General features: G+C 39.0%; 1 protein-coding gene across 1 annotated transcript in view; it reads right to left on the reverse strand.

Moving 5' to 3' along the window:
- Positions 1-19,991, reverse strand: part of SLC28A3 (solute carrier family 28 member 3) — a 135,447-nt gene that overhangs the window by 87,943 nt on the left and 27,513 nt on the right. Inside the window, exon 2 of the mRNA XM_044678073.1 lies at positions 19,660-19,825. Coding sequence (XP_044534008.1) covers positions 19,660-19,725 — 66 coding nt within the window. The 5' untranslated portion in view covers positions 19,726-19,825. The remainder of the gene's footprint in view (positions 1-19,659; positions 19,826-19,991) is intronic.

The raw sequence follows: 19,991 nt of genomic DNA on the forward strand, positions 1-19,991 counted from the left end.
TATATATATATATATATTGTCAGACACAATACCCTTTATTTTTGTTTAACTACTTGAGTTGTTTTTTTTTAATATTAGAAGATTCATTTCAGAGGGCTTAGAACAGATGAGATGGATTTAGGGGCAATGAACTTAGGGGCTTGAGGGAAAAAGATGAATTTTTTTTAAGCGATTCCAGTGTTTTGAGACTGGGTAAAGGGGAGAATAGTGGCTCACATCAACAGAAATAGTAAAATTAGCAGGAACTGATTTAGTGGAAGACAAAGAGCTTGAGAAGACTGGCATTTAAGGGGCCAAAGGAAGAAGAGCCAAGGAGGACAATTCAACTGTGGCTCAGAGTAAGCCTGGGAACCATTTTCAAAGGGTACAGTTTAGCACAGAATAAAAGGTAAAAGATGTTACTTCATTCATTCGGCAGTCTACCCATCTACACAGAGAGAGATAGAGAGATGAGGAATGAAGTATAAGGTGTGAGATTATTTCTTTGCCTTGAATGTGCAGGATTTCCTTGAACAGGGATAAGTCAATCCATTCTAGGGAAGAGATCAAGTGATCTGAGTTGTTACCCAAGATATGCTTGATTATTTTTCATCCTTTCATTCCTCCTTTTTTGATGTTTCAGTCCCCTTAAGCTAAAGAAATCTAAATGGAAAGTTGAACATAATTTCATTAATTGCAATTAATTGAATAAACATCTCTAAGATCTCTTGAGGCAATTGCTTCTTTCCCAATTTCTATTTGCCTTCCTTTCACCCTAAGGTTGTCCTTTTTCCTATTTATGAGTAGCTGATATTAACAAATGGTTATTTCTGTCTGCTTCTTGTTTCCTATTGTTATGACTTATGAGACTGCCTTTTTCTTCCTTTCTTTGCCTGGAGTTGGCCCATCTGTGTCAGATAAAAAACCCAGATCCTGTCATTGTAGGGCTTTATCTTTCTTTGTGTTTGGAGTTCAAAGCAAGAGAAACCTACTGAATTGTACTGAATCAATGATGAAGATGAATAACTAAGGTTATGACAAAATATAGGAAGATTGATTCTTTTTTTAACTCTTATGTTCTGTCTTAGAATGAATACTGATTGTATTGGTTCCAGGGCAGAAGAGCAATAAGGACTAGGCTGTAGGGGATAAGTGACTTGCAAAGGGTTATACAGCTAGGAAGTGTCTGAATCCAGATTTGAACCCAGGACCTCCTTTCTCCAGGTATGGCTCTCAATCTGCTGAGCCACCTAGCTGCTCCCAAAGCTTTGCCTTCTTAATTATCTATGTGACTTGGGGATAATATTTCCAGTCTTCAGTTTACCCTAGTCTTAGAATAGGAGATCCACCCTCATCTTTGAAACCAATTACAGTTAGGTAACTTCTTTGCTCAACAAATGACTTCCGAGGGTCCCTGGAAGCTTCCCCAAACATTTTACGTTAGAGTGGAGTAGCTTTAAGGTAGACTTGCAATCTTTGTGAGGATGAGGAAGGAGCATACAGACAGAGAAATCTTATCCCTTCAGGTTCGTCCTAGCTTGTAATAACCCTTGGGGTTTCCGTTATAGGGTAGCTTTGGTCCAAGTTGGGTTGCCCAGTAGATAAGAAAACCAGGCTGAGGGTGCTCTGACCTGAGTTCAAATCTAGTTTGAGACAGGTGTGACTCTGGGTAAGTCATATAACCTTGTTTGTTTTGTTTTCCTCATCTGTAAAATGATCTGGAAAAGGAGATGGCAAGCCACTCCAATATCTTTTGCCAAGAAAATCCCAAATGGAGAAGTATGAAATGATTGAACAAAAACAAATGTGATCATTTGTAGAAATAGCTAAGATGTAATGAATAGGTCTTTAGGTCTAGAGTCAGGAAGTCCTGCATTCAAATCCAACCTCAGAAGCTTCCTAGATACGTGATCTTGAGCAAGCCACTTCACTTCTTTTTGGCTAACTTTCTTCAATTGTTGAATGAGGATAAAAACTGTGCCTAGCTTGCATGGTTTTTCGGGATAGCTAAGTGGCACATTGACTAAAGTGCCAGGCCTGGAGGCATGGAGACTCATTTTCCAGAGTTCAAATATGGCCCCAGACACTTACTAGTTGTGGGATCCTGAACAAGTCATTTAACTTTGCCTCAAGTTTCCTAGAAACTTCTTCATTCTAGAAAATGAACTACAGAAGGAAATGGCAAACTATTCCAGTATCTTTGTCCCAAAAAATCCCAAATGAGGTCACTAAGAGTTGAACAAGACTAAAAATGTGTGAACAACAATAAGAACTACAATAATGAAGAAATCTAGTTGGGGCCAAACCTTAACAGGCAACAATCCCATGAAGCAAGATGCCATAATAAATCTAAAAATCTCATGTGCTACCCTGAGCTAAGTGCCTCAGATACAAAAAAAGACACCACAGACAGTCCCTGTCTTCAAGGAGCTTACAGTCTACATGGGAAGACAACAAATGCATACAACGTGAGCTATATACAGCTCATATATAGAGGGAAGGCATCGGAACTGAGAAATTGGGGAAAACTTCCCATAGAGATAAAGAGAAATCATGGGCAAGTTGAAAACCTGGACTGAACTGTCTCTAGTACATACACATGTATGCTACAGAAATTCGCCAGGAAGGATTCTATGAGTATGTGGGTGTGGGTGGTTGGAGGTGAGGGCAGAATTTGTTTTTTCCGCCAATCCTCATTTTGCACCCCAGGCTTAGTACAAAAAAGACTTAAAAATGTCTGTTGATTACAAATAACCCTCAAACTTGGTTGATGAGTTTATGAATGGGTCAGTTGGTTTTTGCTTTATTGCTTTTTTTTTGTCTGCTTCATTAAAAGAGAAGACTCTTTAAGTAGGGGAAAGATCTGGAAGAGAAAACAAAAGAGAGAAATAAAAATTAAGGATATATAAAATAACATCTGGGGAATTGAGATTTGACAGAAGTGATTTTGTAACAATCAGTGATTCCCAAAGCGGGCAACACCGCCCCCTGGTGGGTGCTGCAGTGATCCAGGGAGGCAGGGATGGCCACAGGTGCATTTATCTTTCCTATTAATTGCTATTAAAATGAAAAAAAAAATAATTTCCAGGGGGCTAAGTAATATTTTTTCTGGAAAGGGGACGGTAGGCCAAAAAAGTTTGGGAACCACTGACCTACTGCCTTAAAAAAACCACATCTACTTTCTGTCTTAAAATTGACACTGAGTGTCTGTTCTAAGGCAAAAGAGTGGTAAGGTCTGGACAAATGGGTTAAAGGACTTGCTTAGGGTCCCACAGCTAGGAAGTAAATGAGGTCAGATTTGAACCTAGATCCTCCCAGTTCCAGGCCTGGTACTGTGCTACCTAGCTGCATCCCCACTTAATTCCTTTTGAAATTATTTGCCTGTGCTTTGCACATTTTTTCTTTTGTGGATATTGCTTTTTACAATCTTTTAGTAAAAGTCTTAAAATGGTTAGTTGGTTAGCTGGATAACTTGCCTTCTGCAGAGGAAAGGAGTTTTCTTTGTCCTTCTTTTGGTTTTGGTTTCAAACATAAATACCTAATGGAATGACTCCCTTCAAGGATTATTAATTTCTTAGGTGACTTTAAATTAATTGAATAATTTTCTTTCGATCAAGGGTTCTTAACTTTTTTTGTGCATGTCATGGACCCCTTTGGCAGTCTGGTAAAGTCTAGGAGCTCTTCTCATAATCACGTTTTTTAATGCATAACATAAAATATCAAAAGTAATTATATTGAAATCCAGTTGTCAGTCTGTTAAAAACAAGTTCTTAGAGGCTCAGGATCTCAGACTCTTATGAATACCTCAATGCTCATCTTGTTCAGCCATCCCTCTACATACTTTTCTATGATCTAGCCTAGGAGCAGTGGGTAGAACTTATAAGGAAGCAAATTTTATATTAAAAGAAAACCTTGCTAACTGTTAGAGATAATGGGATGCCTTAGGATGTAGTGGTTTCCCTCTCACTGGAAGACTTCAAACAAAGGCTGAATCACCACATTTTCGAGATTTGATAGGCTGTGTAACCTTGGGCAACCTGAGGCAAATGTGACTTGAAGTGGAACTGAGTCATAATCTAAGTGCCAAAATGCGTTTGAGTCTTTAAGGCTAGTATTTAAAATTGTATTCTCAATTCATAGAAATTATGTTGGATAGGTGTGCATGTTTGTATTAAGCTAGAAATCTCCATTGGCAAGTATTTCTTAAATATTTTTCCATTGTATACATTTGCAGCTACAACCATTACAATGAATTTGTTCTTTACTACAATTTTGTAACCAGGAGAACTTTTATGTGGAAGAGGGAATAGGGTAGTGATTAAAAAAAATGGGAGAAAGGAAAATATATCAATGAAACTTTTAAAAATACACAGTTAGGGGGGCAGCTGGGTAGCTCAGTGGAATAAGAGTCAGGCCTAGAGATGGGAGGTCCTAGGTTCAAATCTGGCCTCAGACACTTCCCAGCTGTGTGACCCTGGGCAAGTCACTTGACCTCCATTGCCTACCCTTACCACTCTTCCACCTATGAGCCAATACACAGTATTGACTCCAAGACGGAAGGTAAGGGTTATAAAAAAAAAATACACAGATAGGACCAGAGGAAGGGTTCAGATAAGTATGACAACTAAGCATGACAACACGATAAACATGCTGGTAGCATCATGCTAAATTTAATGCATAACATAAAATATCAAAAGTTATTCTATTGAATTATTATTATATTAAAAGGAACATAATGTATCTAATAAATCAGTAATTCCTTGTATGATCCTCATTTTTTGGCCTTGGTGTATGGATATGTTCATGTTTGTTGAATGTCTAGGTCCGTATTGGTGAACCCATGGCAGGTGTGCCCCAGAGGACTTTTTTTACATGCTCCACCCCTCTGCTCAGCAGTCCAATGTGAGCACTTCTTTCCTCCCCTGTGGGGTAATGCAGGAGGCTCACAGGCAGATTGAGAAGGCAGTTTGGGTACGTGATCCCTAAAAGGTTTGCCAATACTGGTCTAAGACATATTAAAATTTATTTTAAAAAAATCCATTGCTGGTAAAGGAAAATAGCATCTGACTTTTAATATATCACTAGATGGTAAAAGATCCTAAGAGTTAATGGCAGGGAAGAAATGTGGAAGTGCAAGTAATTAAGAAGATCATCCACCATGATCAGGTGGGATTTATACCAGGAATGCAAGGTTGGTTCAACATTAGGAAAACCATCCACATAATTGACCATATCAACAGTCTAACAAACAAAAATCACATGATTATCTCAATAGATGCTGAAAAAGCCTTTGACAAAATACAGCATCCATTCCTATTGAAAACATTGAAAAGTATAGGAATAGAAGGACCCTTCCTAAAAATAATAAACAATATATACCTAAAACCATCAACAAGCATTATATGCAATGGGGATAAATTGGAAGCCTTCCCAATAAGATCAGGAGTGAAACAGGGATGCCCATTATCACCTCTATTAGTCAACATAGTACTAGAAACACTAGCAATAGCAATTAGAGAAGAAAAAGAAATTGAAGGTATCAAAATAGGCAATGAGGAGACTAAGCTATCACTCTTTGCAGATGATATGATGGTATACTTAAAAAATCCTAGAATCAACTAAGAGGCTGGTAGAAATAATCAACAACTTTAGCAAAGTTGCAGGATACAAAATAAATGCACATAAATCATCAGCATTTCTATATATTTCCAACACATTAGAACAGCAAGAGGTAGAAAGAGAAACACCATTTAAAATCACCCTAGACAATATAAAATACTTGGGAATCTATCTACCAAAACAAACACAGCAATTATACGAAAACAACTACAAAACACTTTCCAAACAAATAAAACTGGAGCTCAACAATTGGAAAGCCATTAATTGTTCATGGGTAGGACAAGCTAACATAATAAAAATGACCATCCTACCCAAATTAATATACCTATTTAGCACCATACCTATCAAATTACCAAAAAACTTCTTTACTGAATTAGGAAAAACTATAACAAATTTCATTTGGAATAACAAAAGATCAAGAATATCAGGGAAAATAATGAAAAAAATGTGAAGGAAGGGGGCCTAGCAGTACCAGATATTAAACTATACTATAAAGCAGCAGTCATTAAATCAATATGGTTCTGGCTAAGAGACAGAGAGGAGGATCAGTGGAATAGACTTGGGGTTAATGACGTCAGCAAGACAGTGTATGATAAACCCAAAGAGCCCAACTTTTGGGAAATGAATCCATTATTTGACAAAAACTGCTGGGAAATTTGGAAGACAATATGGGAGAGATTAGGTTTAGATCAACATCTTATACCCTATACCAAGATAAATTCAGAATGGGTGAATGACTTGAATATAAAGAGGGAAACTATAAATAAGTTAAGTGAACACAAAATAGTATACCTGTCAGATTTCTGGGAAAGGAAAGATTTTAAAACCAAGCAAGAGTTAGAGAAAATTACAAAATGTAAATTAAATGGTTTTGATTATATTAAGCTAAAAAGCTTTTTACAAACAAAAACAATGTAGTCAAAGTCAGAAGGGAAACAACAAATTGGGAAAAAATCTTTATAACAAAAAACTCTGACAGGGGTCTAATTACTCAAATATACAAGGAGTTAAGTCAATTGTATAAAAAATCAAGCCATTCCCCAATTGATAAATGGGCAAGAGACATGAATAGGCAATTTTCAGGTAAAGAAATCAAAAGTATCAATAAGCACATGAGAGAAAGTGTTCTAAATCTCTAATAATTAGAGAAATGCAAATCAAAACAACTCTTGAGGTATCACCTCACACCTAGCAGATTGGCTAAAATGAAAGAAGAGGAGAGTAATGAATGCTGGAGGGGATGTGGCAAAATTGGGACATTAATGCATAACTGGTGGAGTTGTGAAATGATCCAACCATTCTGGTTGGCAATTTGGAACTATGCTCAAAGGGCTATAAAAGAATGCCTGCCCTTTGATCCAGCCATACCATTGTTGGGTTTGTACCCCAAGGAGATCATAGATAAACAGACTTGTACGAAAATATTTATAGCTGCGCTTTTTGTGGTGGCAACAAATTGGAAAAGGAGAGTATGTCCTTCAATTGGGGAATGGGTGAACAAACTATGGTATATGCGGGTGATGGAATACTATTGTGCTCAAAGGAATAATAAACTAGAGGAATTTCAGGTGAACTGGAAAGACCTCCAGGAACTGATGCAGATTCTGGCAAAAGGAGCAGAGCCAGAAGAACACTGTACACAGAGACTGATATACTATGGTAAAATCGAATGTAATGGACCTCTGTACCAGCAGCAATGCAATGACACAGGACAATTCTGAGGGATTTATGGTAAAGATGCTACCCACATTCAGAGGAAGGACTGCAGGGGAGGAAACATAGAAGATAAACAAATGCTTGAATGCATGGGCTGAGGAGGACATGATTGGGGATGTGGACTGCAAACTACCACACCAATGCAACTAACAACAATTTGGAAATAGGTCTTGAACAAGGACACATGTTAAAACCAGTGGAAATGTGTATCGGCCATGGGTGGAGGGGGGGGGGTGAAGGGGAAAGTAGGAGCTTGGATTATGTAACCATATTAAAAATGAATATTAATAAATGATTTAAAAAAAAGAAATGAGGAAGTGGCCCATGAATTCCTTCTCCACTAAAGTTCTTAAAATTATTTTAAGCATTTAATCATTTGTGAAACTTTAATTCTCTCAAAAGACCCCCCTTCTTTCTACATTTAAAACACCGGAGAGAATAATCCTTTTAAATCCACTCAGTCAGCTGAAATCTTTTTCATTCTCATTTCCTCCTTGGAATTGTTCCAGTTAATCCCAGGTTCAAAAAAAGGTAGGTTGGTTATAAGTAGATTGTGGTTGTTGATGTTTCTTTGGTTCCTTAGCTCAGGGAATGTAATCAGAAGGATTTAGAATTGGGTGGAGGTCTTAACTCAAAGAGTTATGATTTTTTGATGGGTGCTGCATAACTGAAGAGCAACAGGAGACCCGGGGTCAAATGTCAACTCTGCTACTTACTATTTGACTTTGGGCAAATCAGTTAACTTCTCTGGGACTAAATTAACTCATTTGTAAGAGAAGGAGGTTGGCTATTTGAGGCACCTCAGTGGTTGGTATTGGTTCTCCAGTCAGGAAAGCTCATCTTCCTGAGTTCAAATCTGGCCTCAGACACTATCTGGGTGGCCCTGGGTTAGTCCCTTTGCCTTATTTGCCTCAGTTTCCTCATCTGTAAAATCAAATGGAAAAGGAAATGACAAAGTACTTCAGAATCTTTGCCAAGAATAGCCAAAATGGGTCATGAAGAGTTTGATGTGACTTAAACGATTGAACAAAGCAGGAGGAAGAGGTTGTGCTACATGGCCTCCAAAAAGCCCTTGATAGGTCTAAAACCTATAAAATCCTAGCATCCTATACATTGGACCTATGTTATAGTGAATTAATTGGAAGAAAGAGACGGGAAAGAGGTGAAGTTCAAAATGGAGATATAGAGGTAACAGGTCACATAGATATTCACAAAGAAAATCTCAGCATTTAATGAAGTAAAGACTTAAAGTGTAGTTGCAACTATTGTCAAAGTTGGGATGTTATTTCTTAGTATTTGTTCTGGAGCTGATTTGAAATTGCCTTGACAGCTGGATTTTACCTATGGTTGAAAAATTCTTTACTCTTATTTTTCAGCTCCCAAATCTACATATTCAGTACTTACCTTTCTTCTAAAGTCCAGTTCCAAATCAACAAATATTTATTAAGTCCCAGGCATACTATTGAGGCTTACCAGGAGAAAAATAAAATAATTTCTGCCTTCTGCCTTACTTTATTCATTTGCCATGAGTTGTTTCTTGATGAGATTAGGTATTATGAAAGATAAAAAGAAGAAAATGGTGTCTCTTTTTCTTAGGAAGTCTCTTGAAGAAAATAAGAGGCACACAAAATATGGTGTGTGATGTCAGAACTCAATAAGACAGTCTGCTGGGACCAGATATGTTGCCCATGTCAGGTTTAACTCTATTACATTATATATGTGAGAGTCATGGGTCTGGAGATTTTACAAAACACTAATTCTTCATATGGTTAGCATTTGATTTTATCCAAGGCAAAGTGATATTTTCTAGTTCTAAAAAATGAAGACTCAAAAAAGTAGATGAGGGGGCAGGCTGGGTAGCTCAGCAGATTGAGAGCCAGGCCTAGAGATGGGAGGTCCTGGGCTCAAATTTGATCTCAGACACTTCCTAGCTATGTGACCCTAGGCAAGTCACTTGACTCCCTTTGCTTAGCTTAGTGGTAAGTTTTGTTTTTTTTTAAAGTAGACAAATGACTCATAATTAAGCATATCCTTTAGGTGGGTATATTAATTAATTGAATTAAATAGATTAAGAATACCCAGATGAAACTGACAACATTAAAAATTTTTTTAAATAAAAGTCTTTGATTGGGTCAGCATGAATCCAAATATTTGAATATTTGGAGACCTTTGATGAACCCCAGATGTTGAGAGCACAGATCTCCCTGTAGGACTCTTCAAAGGGACTCACAGGTTTACATTGAGTTGACATGCTAATGACATAAAGCTGTTACTAAGAATGACTTCCAAATACTTAAAGTCAATGCATTCTAATGGTTGCTTAAAAGCCAGATTCTGAACTGCATGAGTCATTAAAGATCCCTAGGTCTCTGATAGAGTGCAGAAGTTTTGATCAAATTTATATTCCAAAAAGGAAATGGGAAAAAACCGAAACCACCAAACGTCTTGTGGTTTCTTTGTGGCAAATCGACAGATTGTCTTCCACCTCACCTCCTCATTTTGTCTGCTTCTCAACACTCCCCACCCCTTCAGTTTTGGAAAATCAGCTCTTGTTATAGTTTCTCGATTTAGTTTCTGACTGAAGCCTAAAAACCACTGAATTTGTAGTTAGAAGAACTGGGTTCAAATCTGAATTCTGCTATGCAGCTGTCTTAGGCAAGTCTCTTCACCTTTCTCTGGGTCTCAGATTTTATCTGTAAAGAGGATTAGATGATCTTTAAAACTAAAGCTTGTAATTTTATAATTAGAGTTCCCATTGAATCTATAGTTTAGCAAAGTACCTGGTGTAGAATGATTGATTGAATTGCCCAGGTAGGTGGATCAGTAGATAGAGCTTGGAATAGATAGTGTTAGGAAGAACTGAGTTTAATTTTGACCTCAGACTTGAGAAAGTTACTTAATCTCTCTCTGCCTCAGTTTCTAGAACTGTATAATGGAATAGTAATAGCATTTACCTAAAAGAAGAATATCAAATGAAATCAGATTCTTAAACTGCTTAGCATAGTACCTGATATATAGGTAATTAATACATTCTTGTTTCCTTCTCCCTTGCCTTCTCTAGAAAGTGTCCTAAGGGTCTAGAGGCCAAGTGATCATGGATAGTTATAAGGAACAATTTTGGACAGTTATTCTCCCAGGCACTACCACGTGTACATTTTCTTTTCTTTTTTCTCTCTATTCTCTCTCCCCCTCCTCTTTCATTCCCTCCTCTAGCCAGCCTTCCTTTTCTCCCTCTTTCTTTGCCTTCTCCCCTTTCCTCCCTCCCACAAACCCTAGTTTAATTCTTCCCTGGAAACAAACAAAAAAAAAGGTCTCTACAGAAGTCAGTATTTCTTGGTTCTGAATCACAAGCAAGAATTTTTGTGCCTCTACCTGTCCTCTCATCCTATCCATCACTTCCTTTATCCAGGCTTTGTCCTCCCACCCCATTTCCCCACCACTATAGATTTCCCTAGGACCTGACAGATGAAGTAAACTAATCGGTACAAGGCTGGTTGGGCATCATAATCCAACTGGATGACACTATCCCAATCCCTATAGCTAGGGATCTAAAATCCATTTTTAAGAAGGGTTCCTGATAGATCAGTTATGAAAAGTCTAGGAATTAGTACATCCTGACCAGTTTTGTATTGATATTGGCCTCATTTGTTTGAGTGAAGTAGTTAATGAATCTATGAAGAATGGTAGTGAATGATTTATGGCTTAAGTAATCAAAGAATGCTACAATTGGAAGGGAATTTAGAGGTTCTCTGTGAACATACAATCTCCTCTCCCCACCCTACTTTAATCTGGTTGGTTTGTCCCTGAATGTGACTTGGTGCAGAGTACATTCAGTTCTAAGTTGGTGCTTTCTGTAGCTCTACATTATTAATACCAGGAAGCCTTCAAATCATGAAGATCTGATCTTTTTATACCTGGGAGCACTGAATCCTTTTCCTAGCTGCTTCACTGACTTGTCCTCACTTTTCTCCAAGTTTTTAAGCCCCAGGTTTCACCAGTAAATTGGAACAAAGGTATTGCCAAATAGCAAGGTGATAGAACAAATGACCTCTCAGGATGCTTTCTAGGCCTATAATTTTATAAATCCAAGGCTTCCCTCCCTCCCTTCTTCTCTCCCTCCTTCCCTCTTTCTTTTGTTCTTTTCTTGGATTTGGGAACCTTTGACACTCAAGGCTATCTTAATAGTAATGTTGTGTTTGACTTTGTAGGCATTTATGATTATTAAAGAAATTTAGAAGGGAAGCAGAGCTCTAAAGTTAATAGCTGACATTTGTTTACCACCTAAAAGGTTTCCAAAGCACAGTGAGGTAGGAGCTATTATTATCCCCATTTTTTCTGATCAGGAAAATTGGGGCTTAAAGAGTTAAAGTCACTTGCTCAGTGTCACACATCTGAGGACTGTTGGAAGAGGGGGAGGTGTCCTTCACCCCAGGCTTCTTGAATCCATGACCAGCACTCTATACATTAAATTCATTTAGCAGTAATCTTTTAAAGCGGGGTGTGGGGGAAAATAAGATCTTAAGATAGGGAGAAATGGAAGCAACCTTTTTCTTTAAAAATCTGCATGGATTGTCTGAAATCCTTAGTAAATCCATCTGCTAGTGCCTTGCAATATTCAGTTGGGAATCTTAACATGAATGTTTTACATTGATATAATGCTTCTCTTTATTTCCTTCAAAGCACCCAAAGAAAGTGTGTTGCCTTTAGGACCATAGATTTAGAACAGGAAGGGACATCTAATCTAGCCCCTCATTTTTATAGGAAGGGTAACAGAGGATGGGTGACTTGCCCTTGGACACCCAGGTAGTCACTGGGAGATCCAGGATTTGAACTTTGATTCTCAATTCACCAGGCTGTTATTTATTTTGATGTCTTACACATGAAAGAGAGAAGGCATATGTTTTTTATTGTGATCATAAAGAAGAGAAAGGATGGAATGCTTATTCTAGCTCATACTCCCAATTGGTAAGTCTGGGCACTAGGTCACCTGCAAGAACATGTTTTATTGTCACTCTAATCTAAATTCTTTATACTACAAATTGGAGACAGTCTCTTAAAAATTCTCCTTGGAAGGGGTAGCTAGGTGGTTCAGTGGATAGAGACCTAGGGGATAGAGATGGATAGAGATAGAAAGCCAGGCCTAGAGATGGGAGGTACTGGGTTTAAATCTGGCCTCAGATACTTCAGGGTGTGTGACCCTGGGCAAGTCACTTAATCCCAACCATTTAGCTCATCTCTTTTCTGTGCCTTGGAACCAATACTTAGTATCAACAGAATGTAAGGGTTTAAAAAAGTTATCCTTAGAAATGGAAATTTGATGTTCATCTTGCTCTCCTCCAACTCTTCTGCCCATTCTGCCCCACCATCCCCAAATAATCCTTCTCATAACTGAAAAAAACTTTGGATTCCAGTTGATTAATATTCTTCCCTTGCCTACTTCAGGCACTTGGCCTTTTAATTCCTATTTGTATCATTCCTTTGATATTTAATCATGCTCTGCTTCATGATGGTGTTTTTAGATAAAGAATGCTATGTAGGGAGTCAAGGTAGACCTTGGTTCAAGTCTTGCTTCTGATACTTGTTAGCTGAGGGACCATGATCAAGTCTTAGATTCATTTTCCTTGGCTGTAAAAATGTGGATGATTGTACCTACCTCAGTCTTCAGATGAGATAATGTAAGGTGCTCTGCAAATTTTTAAGTCAATCAGAACTTTTCAGTTTTGTCTGACTCTTTGTGACTCCATTTGGGGGTTTCTTGGCAAAGATACCGGAGTGCTTTGCTATTTTCTTCTCCAGTTTATTTTACAAATGAGAAAACTGAGGCAAACAGAGTTGTGACTTACTCCTTTCATATATGCCTCAGACTGGATTAGAACTTGGGAAGTAGAGTCTTCCTGAATTTGCTCAACCTAAACTTTAAAGCACTATATAAATTCCAGTGTTGTAAAAATAAGTGTCTCTGGGGCAGCTAGGTGGCTCAGTGGATAGAGAGTAAGTCCTGGAGACAGGAAGTCCTGGGTTCAAATATGCCCTCAGATACTTCCTAGCTATGGGATCTTGGGCAAGTCACTTAACACCAATTGCCTAATCCTTATCACTCTTCTGCTTTGGAACTGACAGTTACTATTGATTCTAAGACAGAAGGTAAGGGTTAAAAAAAAGAATAAGTCTCTGAAATGTCTTAGCTATGAGACCCAGGGCATTACTTCATCTCTTTTGCCCTCATCTGTAAAATGAAGGGTTGGACAAGATGGCCTCTAAGGTCTCTCTTAGTTCTAAATGTGTAATTACAAGAACTTGTCATGCCAATTAAGAACATACATCCATGTGTATTTATATATATGCATTTCTTTCCTTAGATAGTTTGTGATCTCCAAGAGGACAGGGATAGGCATGGTCCAGTTTTATAACACCTCAGTTCTCTACTTCTATGAATATAAATAATTAACCCTGAGAGATATTTGTCTTTTTTTGGGGGGGAGGTGGGAGGTCGAGGGAATCCAGTGACTTAAACATTAAATCATCCCACTGCAGAAAGAAAATTGTGGAAAAGAGCTTTAAAGACTGAGAGCCTTCATGATCAATGGTTAGTTGTTATTGTTCAATTGTTTCAGTCATGTCTGACTCTTTTTGACCCTATTTGGAGTTTTCTTGACAAAAATACTGGGCTGATCAGCCATTTCCTCCTCTACCTCAATTTACAAATGAGGAAACTGAGGCAAACAGGGCTAAATGACTAGCCCAGGGTCTCACACAACTAGTAAGTGGCTGAGATCAGATTTGAACTCAGAAAGATGAGTCTTCTTGATTCCAGGTCCAGGTCTTTTACCCACTATGCCACCTGGTTATCCTAAGGTTGATGACCTATTGGGATTTTGCTTGGGATTTGGCATCATGAAAATGGCTTTTTTGCTACTATGTAGTTACTGATACCTTTTTCTTAGAGGTAGGGAAGTCTAAGTCTAACTGCTGCCTGACAATTAAACTGTGAGGTAATGTCTTCATGTCCCTTGTAAGGGAACAAATCCTTTAGGAGTCTTTGAGGTTTAACCCTTCAAAATCCACTTTGAGGAACAGGTTGCTTGGTGGATTTGAAGTCAGTCTATCTGTTAGTATTTATTAAGTGCCTCCTGTGTATCAGTGCCTGTCTTAGATGCTAAAGAGAGAAATACAATGATGGAAACAATCTCTAGTTATCATAAGCTTATTTTTTTTAAGGAGAGTCAACAAGGATAGATAATATATGCTGATATAAAGATATAAAGGTAATAAAAGGCACAGATATAAAGGTAATAAAGACAAATAAATAGAAATTGATTCAATACAAGGTAGTTTGGCAGAGAAGGTACTAGCATATGGGGGATTAAGAAAGTCTTCATAGAGATGATGATGTCTTTACCTCTTTTTTTTTATTTAAACCCTTACCTTCCATCTTAGATACTGTGTATTGGTTCTAAGACAGAAGAATGGAAGGCTAGGCAATGGGGGTTAAGTGACTTGCCCAGGGTCATACAGCTGGGAAGTGTCTGAGACCAGATTTGAACCTAGGACCTCCTGTCTCTAGGCCTGGCTCTCAATACACTGAGCCAACCAGCTGTCCCCTTTATCTACCTCTTTAAGGAAGAAAAGACTTCTTTGGATTGGAGAAGGGGGAGGCATGAGTGATGACCAGTAGAAGAGGCCAAGAAGCCCTGTAAGACCAGGTCTGAATGCTGCCACATACAATTACTAGCTATAAGATCCTGGAAAAGGCATTTTACTAACTTCTATGGACCTCATTTTCCTTATCCATAAAATGTGGGTGTGGGGCTTGATGACCTCCAAGATCCCTTATAGTTGTCCCTCTGATTCTTTAAACTATCTGAATTCAGCTCAGGCTATTTCCAGGCTGACCATTACAACCAGTGGATGAAAGGATCATAGCTGGAAAGGATCATAGCTGGAAAGGATCATAGCTGGAAAGGATCATAGCTGGAAACATCTCTTGAATACACTCCTTTGACACTGCCACTACTCTGGTACAAGCCCTCATCACCACGTCATAGCTGAACTATTGCAATAATCTGCTGGTAGATCTGCCTGTCTCAAGCCTCTCCCCATTTCAATCCATCTTCCATTCAGCCACGGTGACTTTCATAAAACACAAGGCCATTGGCTTTGGCAAGTAAGCGATCATCAGCAACTCCGGAGAGAACAGTTGCAATGGAAAGATAAAGTCAGAGGCTAGATTGTGAAGGGTTAAGAAAAGTGTAAAAGGAAAGAGAAAGCCCCTTTTGTCGACAGCCTTTTCAAGGAACTTGACTACAAAGGGCAGAAGAAGTATAGAGATACAGATAAATATAGACAAAAGTTATGAGGGATGGAAGGGTCCAAGCGAGGGTCTTTTTTCCGGATGGGGTGATGTGGACATGTTTAAAGGCAGGATGAAATGAGTCAGCAGAGAGGGAGAGACTGAAAACAAGTGAAAGAGTGGGGAGGATGGAGAGGACAGTCTTTTGGAGGAGATGGGGTAGAATGGCATTGCCTGAACAAGCAGAGGGAGTTCGCCTTGGTAAGGAGTAAGGCCACTTCATCACATGAAACAGGAAAGAGAAGAGAGTAGTGGAAAGCACCTGCGTGATAGATGCTGAGGAAGAGAGACTTCATGGTGAATGGGCTCATTTTTCCTCTGTAAAATGAGTCAAATATCTTAGCTGAAGGGGAGGGGGAGGGAGTGGAGAAGAGGAGGACTGGGAAGTTTGTGGAGAGTGGGATAGTGATTTAAGAGCCAGTCATATACAGATAAAGTAGGATACTGCACTGGGCAATTTTTGGGATGTGGGTTAAGATAGCCCCATCCAACCCAATAGCTTCTCTACAGAGAAGCTTTTAGAAGACACGATTAGAGATTAATTCTTTTGGATTAAATATTTGCTGAATAGGAATTACTAGCTAACAGGCAAATATCGGGTTTGTTTTTTAAAAACATAGTAAGCCATTTTTGATCCTTAGGCCTTTGTTTGCAGTTTTTTATTTTTGGAAAGGCCAACTAAACAATGATGTGGGGAGGAGCTAGGGACAGGTCTGGATCAATAGGACATTGTCACTGGAGGCCAGGGAGGAACTAACCTTACCTCGAATTGCCTTAAGCAAAATAATAAGAGCCAATATTTATATTACCTACAGCCAGAATTGTCTGAGGACATTTTTTCCACAGCTATAGATGCCTCTGTTTCTCTCTTCTCAGATTCTTTCTCCCTCTTCCTTATTACTTAGCACAGTGCTGGGCACATAGTAAGCACTTAATAAGTATTTGTTAACTGTCTATAGAAATGGATGCAAAGAAAAGGAGAAAGTAGAAAACATGCAAAGAAAAGCAAAAACCACAGTTCCTAAAATCCCAAAGTGCTCATGCTCTAATAGGGGAGACAACCATGTACATGAAAAGATATACAGAGTAAAACGGCGTCATCTCATCAGGAAGACCCTCACCATGGAGGGTTGGGGCAGAATTGGGAAAGGACTATTAAAGAAGGTAGTGTTTGAACTGTGTCTTGAAGGCAGCCAGGAGGCAGAGGGTAGGGAGAGCATTTCAGATTTGGGGGACAGTCAAGAGATGTTGAAGAAGCTCAGGAAGTCAGGAGAACTTGAGTTCGAATCCCACTTCAGGCACTAACTAGTTGTGGTACCCTGGACAAATCATATAACTTATGTATGCCTCAGTTTCCTCATATGTAAAATAGGGATTATATTAGCATCTACTTTTTAGGGATATTGTAAGGGTCAAGTGAGATAGCTTATGTACAATGCTTTGTAAACCTTAAAAGCACCAAATAAATGTTAGTTACTATTTTTATTATTTAAAAAAAAACAGCAAGGAGGGGAGACAGGGAATAAGAAAGCTTGTAAGGTAGGAATGGCTGGGTGGTGAAGCAATTTAAAAATGAAAGAGAGGATTTTATATTTGGTCCTGGAGGTTTTAGAGTTAGTTTCTTCTCCGTCTATCCCGGCTTTAGGTTCCTATTCTGCTTTGGGGGCCCAAGAAGGGGAGCACTCAGAGGCATTGCCTAGCACCACAGGGGGCACGGAAGGCCAGAAACCTTGCTATACCCAGTTGCTAGGATTGCTCAATCGGTGTGGAGCATTAGGTCAGCAAAGGAAGCAAATTAATCTGAACATTCCCCTTGCCAAAGGGTTAGCCATGTCAGAGGACAAGCTTTATTTTCTAACTCCCAGAGGGTTTGAAAGTCTCAGGAACAGCTGTGCTCAGTGCAGTCTGGTGCTGGCCTGTGCAAACACACCCCACTGGTTAGCGGCCCAGGAGATCTGAATTATCTGCCTAAGTGAGCAAACTGGGCACGTTTTCTGCTATACTGAGCTTTCCTGGGTCAGGTTGGCTCATGGACCAGATCATGGGCTTAAGGTGTCTGTGACTGGTTTTTGTTTGTCTACTTTGTTAAGAACTTGTAATCTCAATATTTTAACATTGTCTCTGTGGATTTTTACTAGTGTTACAGTGGGGTTTCAAACACCTGGGTTCAAGTCTTGTTAACCTATGGGAAACCTTTACTCTTTTTGAGTCTCAGTTTTCTCATCTATCAAATGAAGGAGCTGGGCTAGATGCCCTCTAAGATCCCCACATCTATGATCCTGGGCAATTCCGTATCTCTTAGTTCAGTCTTACTCTGAATTGGAGAAAAGAGAAAGATAAATGTTAACATGTATCAAGCCCAGGGCAGCTGCCTCAGTGGATAGACAGCCAGGCTTGGAGTCAGGAAGACACTTTCTAGCTGTGTGGCCCTGGGCAAGTCATTTAACCCCAATTGTCCAGCACCACTTTTCTGCCTTTGATACTTGGTATCAATTCTAAGAAAGTAATGGTTAAAAAAATGTATTGAACCCTTGTAAACTTGCAAATGGTATCATCACTGGAGAAGCAGCAATCCTGGAGTTAGCACGAGGCCATTTCCTTCCATTCTGTATGACCCCTCTGGGGAAGTCACTTAACTCCTCTCATTGTCTCCAGGAAATGGAGCCTGGGAATTGTTAGAGGAAGTTTTCCTGCCCTAAGACTTCTTTGCACCAATGAAATCACAGGTGTGTGGGGAGAGGATAGAGGGTGAGGAAAGGTTGCAAAACATTTTAGATATTAACTATTTCATTTGAAGCTCTTAGCAGCCCTGTGAGGTGGCTAGTGGTTGGGGGGTGGGATTTACCTTCTTTTTGTGATCATGTTCAAGGTTTTGTGCTAAGGGACTGGGAAAACAAAGACACATACAAAACAGTCTCTTCCTTCAAGGAGTTTACATTCTACTGTAAGAGGAAGAAACTGAAACTCAAAGAAAAGTGCAGTAACTAGACCATGGTCACTTAGTTATTACACATTGGAGGCAGGACTTGAATCCAGGTTTTCCTGTCTCTAAGTCTAGACATTCAACATGTCTAGAGCAGAGAGAGAATATGTAACCTTAGGGTAGTCATTCTTCTTTCTGGGTCTTAGTTTATAAATAAAAAGGCTTTCTTTCCTTCTTTCTTTCCTTCTTTCTTTTCCTTCCTTTCTTCCTTCCTTCCTTCCTTCCTTCCTTCCTTCCTTCCTTTTTCTTCTCCTCTCCTCTCCTCTTCTTTCTTTCTCTAAACACTTGTTTTCTGTCTTAGTAACAACTCTAAGACAAGGTTAAGTAATTTAAGTAAGGGCAAGATTAAGTAATTTACCCAAGATCACATAGCTAGGAAGTGTCTGAGATCAGATTTGTACACAGGTCCTCCTGACTCCAGGTCTGGTGCTCTATCCATTGTGCCAGCCAGCTGTTGCAGGAGTTCTTTCCCTCCTTATTTCTCTCTCCTGGCTTTCTTGGCTTTCTTTGACTTTCAGCTAAAATCTCATCTTCAAAAGAGGCCTTTTCTGAACTTCCTTATATGCTAGTGCCTTCTTTCTGTTGCTAACTTACAGTCTAATGGGAGAGACAACATGAAAATAAGGACTGTCTTTTATAATTCTATGTATCCTCCACAGCAAACATTTCATAAATGTTTGTTGACTGATTGACTAAATGATGGAGTGAACTTGAGACCTAAGGGTTAAGGTTAAAGAGACTTTTCAGGTTTTTCAACAGAATAGAAAGTTCAGGAGGAAAGGAAATTTGCTTTAGGCCTTTTAAAGAGTGATTTAACAAACCTCCCCCACCCCATCTTGATTGTTTCATCTTTTAAGCACCTCATCAAATACCCAAATGGTATATATAGTGACAGAAAGATTGTAGTCTCAAGGTTAAAGCAAACAGACATGTTGGCTGTGGCTAAAGCAGTAGCATCAGCCTCCACAGCAGCAGCCTAACCTCCAAACCCAAATCAAAAGGTCTCACATACCTCAAAAGCAAAATTGGAATAACCATCTTCCCCGCTGATTTGGAGTTTAGTTTCCCTCAGCTCCATTTCATTCAGCTCCGGGGAAGCACCTCAAAGCTGCTTGTTCTTCACACTTGCTCTGATTCCTAATTCTTCAAAGGTATGTCTGATCTGAAGTTTCACATACCTGCAAAAAAAAAAAAAAAACCACACCCCTTTGCTGAGGTCACAACTAATCCACCTGTTGTTTTAGGAGAGGAAATAGACTTGAATTTAACAGGAAGGTTGGCAGCCTCAATTCGACCACAACATCTATATACTTCAGAGTAGTTTTTTAATTTAGGAGGGCGGTA

This window comes from Gracilinanus agilis, chromosome 1, assembly GCF_016433145.1.
Source record: "Gracilinanus agilis isolate LMUSP501 chromosome 1, AgileGrace, whole genome shotgun sequence".
Classification (NCBI taxonomy): Eukaryota; Metazoa; Chordata; class Mammalia; order Didelphimorphia; family Didelphidae; genus Gracilinanus; species Gracilinanus agilis.